The 2,998-nt window shown below is 46.7% G+C and overlaps 1 protein-coding gene across 1 annotated transcript; it reads left to right on the top strand.

The window, feature by feature from the left end:
* The first annotated feature begins 2,298 nt into the window (after positions 1–2,298).
* DEFB116 (defensin beta 116) lies at positions 2,299–2,640 on the top strand. Its single transcript, XM_015084182.3, is given in 1 exon segment — positions 2,299–2,640. A coding segment is annotated over 1 exon segment (258 nt). The 3' UTR covers positions 2,557–2,640.
* The last annotated feature ends 358 nt before the right edge of the window (positions 2,641–2,998 follow it).

The following is a 2,998-nucleotide window of genomic DNA, read 5'->3' on the forward strand; positions in this document are numbered from 1 at the left end:
TGATCACAGGTGACATTAAATGAACGTGGATGTTACAATTTGAAATGGCAGGGAACTATATAGGGTTAGCATAGCTGCAGGATTGAGAAACTAGAAATGTCTATAACAAAACCTTTGTTTGTTTAGCCACTGTAAGCAGAATCCTCCTGGGTCTGCCTTGACCTGCTTCCCATGTGGAGAGTGAGGGAAAGGCAGCTTGCCTGATCCTCATTCCTGCTATCTGTGTTCCTATCCATCTTCTGGTGATGGAGGTGACCTTGGGTGCCCTGGCTCCCATCCACTGGATTTGGGAGAAGATAAAAGTCCACCAGTTCAAATATTAGCCAGAAGAGTGTGAGTATCACTCTAGCGGGGCCCTGCAGACCTCCTCCTTTTGTAAGTAGGACGATGCCAAGAGAGGGAGGGGTTCCGTGATGAGGGCAAGGATTAAAGTAGGAAATGCAGCGGTACCCTGATGTTGGAACATGGATGAAGGGGCGCCATTTTTTACCTCCTTGTTCTGGTTAACCAGCAGGCTGGCTGATGCCACAGCAATTGCGTGCCTTCCATGGGCTGGAGTGCCAATTTCTGGGGAAGTCCATATATATATCAGTGCCCAGATGCTATGGGATGTCTGCCATTAAAGACAGAGTACTTTATACTTTCTTTCCCCTCACATTATCTGACTTCACCTAGACTTGGTGAAGTCCTGCTTTCTGTTGACACAAAATTAACAGAATGTTCTTTTTGCCAGGCAGAAAACAATGTCAAATTTGCTTGTCCAATTTTTATTAATGTGGGTGGGCACTGGAGACCTCTGTGTGCTTAGCACTGAGTACGTGGCCTGGCACAGAGTGAGTGCTGATAAATGGATGTGAAATGAGGGGATGGGTGGGTGGTTGAAAAGGTTCTTGAATGTGAAGCTATGGAGTCTGGACTATCTATTGATAGCTGAAGAAGTCCTTATGCCTAAAGACATCACGCAGGAAGACGCCACCCTGTCCTAGAAATCCTCTCATATAGGGAGGCAATGTCACACAGAGAGGAAAGAGCATGGGCTTAGTATCAAATAGAGAAGAATTGAATCCCAGGCCGGGTCAAGTGCAACACTGTAGAAATGTGGACAGAACAAGATTTCTCTTTGAGCTTCAATGTCTTCATCTAAAGAATAGCAGTAACAATAAGCTTTTATGAAGGTTCAATGAGATATCATTTGTAAAATGCCTGACACATGGTTGAAGCTGGACGTATGATATAACTGTTAGTACTGTCTTCTTTCTAACGTTTATTTATTTTTGAGACAGAGAGAGACAGAGCATGAATGGGGGAGGGTCAGAGAGAGAGGGAGACACAGAATCCGGAGCAGGCTCCAGGCTCCAAGCTGACAGCACAGAGCCCGACGTGGGGCTTGAACTCACAGACCGCGAGATCATGACCTGGCCGAAGTCGGCCGCTCAACCGACTGAGCCACCCAGGTGCCCCTGTTTTCTTTCTAATGGCTCCTTTGCCTTTGAAAGTTGTAATAAGTAACTAAATCTATTGATGACTAGCATTTATAGAAAGCTGAGTGAGTGTCAGGAACTTTGTCACTGGGGTATTTCCAGCCGAGGAGCCCATGTACACGTGCACGTATTTGGATGACTGATATATAGCTATCGGTGGTCAGTGAGGGGCTTTAGCCATTTGTGGAAAGCGCGTGGCAGAGGTTTGTACAGTGAGCACATGTGTATATGTTCAATATATGTGTGAATGCCGACGTGTGCACTTGTGCCTGTGTGTGTGCTCCAGCGTGTGCTCCCCAGGTACACGCAGCATCTGTTTCTGTGGGGCCAAGGTACAAAGAGAAACGTGCATGGTATGTGTTTGCTCAAATGCTTCAAAGGACAAAGGCGCGCAGGGGCTGGAATGTGCGTGCCCTGCATGCCCCTGAAGGAGCTCTGTGTGAGAAGCGAACCTCTGTACGGACACTTGAGAACACGTCCAGTGTGTGCCCCTGAAACCCTGGACCCTCAGGAAAAGCCTTACATATCAGCAACAGTGTCTAATATTTAATTACTTCTTACTATGTGCCAGCTACTTTTCTGAGCAGGCTACATATGCTAATCTAACATCACAAACGTTGTTACACCCATTGTGAAAACAATGCAACGGTGGGCTAGCCAACCAAAGTATCTGGCTAAAGGATGATGAGTTATAATGACAGAACCCACATTTGAACCAAGGTGGTTTTGACTCCGGATCCTGTTAATACTCTCAGGGCTTGTTCTCTCGAAATCATGCTTCCCCACTCCTGTTATCACTGCTGCAAGGACACTAAACATGGCTATGTTTTCCCCAGGTGACCTGTTCAGATCCTACTATGGCAACAGCCAAGAGCCTTGGATTCCATGCCAGCTGTAGCACGGCATGTGCAGAAACACCTGCAGAAAAAATGAAATTCAATACTTAACCTGCCCAAGTGATCAAAAGTGCTGCCTGAAACTGTCTGTGAAAATAGCCCGTTCTAGCAATGTGAAGGATTATGACTCTGACTCCAACCTGTCAATTACAAACATTTCAAGCTACTCTAAAATTTGAAGATCACCAACCATACCACCTCCCCCGGGAGTAATTCTTCCCTCATTCTGGAACACCCTCTCCATAAAAACGCATTCCTTCTCACGTGTGTGTCTTTCGTCTGTGAGCCGTCATCATTGGACAGGGGAAGGTTAGGCAGGAGCTGGGGAGCAACAGAGTACTGGAAAGGACACTGGCCAAGAAAGCAAATAGGATCCGAGAGTAGCTCGGTAGATGTTGAGGGTGCCAAGGAAGGGAGGAAATCACATTTCGGCTCTGCTTTGGTACCACCAAGAGGGCTGTGATTCATTCGTAGGCAGCAGGGGGAAGGTGACGACTGTATTGAGTCTGGATTATCCAATGAATATGTAGGGGAGATCACTGAGTCCTCTGAGTAAAACGTCGTTAAGATTACGACGAGGACAAGATGGTTGTCTTTGATATCCAGACAACCATCCTGGCC

Source organism: Acinonyx jubatus, chromosome A3, assembly GCF_027475565.1.
Source record: "Acinonyx jubatus isolate Ajub_Pintada_27869175 chromosome A3, VMU_Ajub_asm_v1.0, whole genome shotgun sequence".
NCBI lineage: Eukaryota > Metazoa > Chordata > Mammalia > Carnivora > Felidae > Acinonyx > Acinonyx jubatus.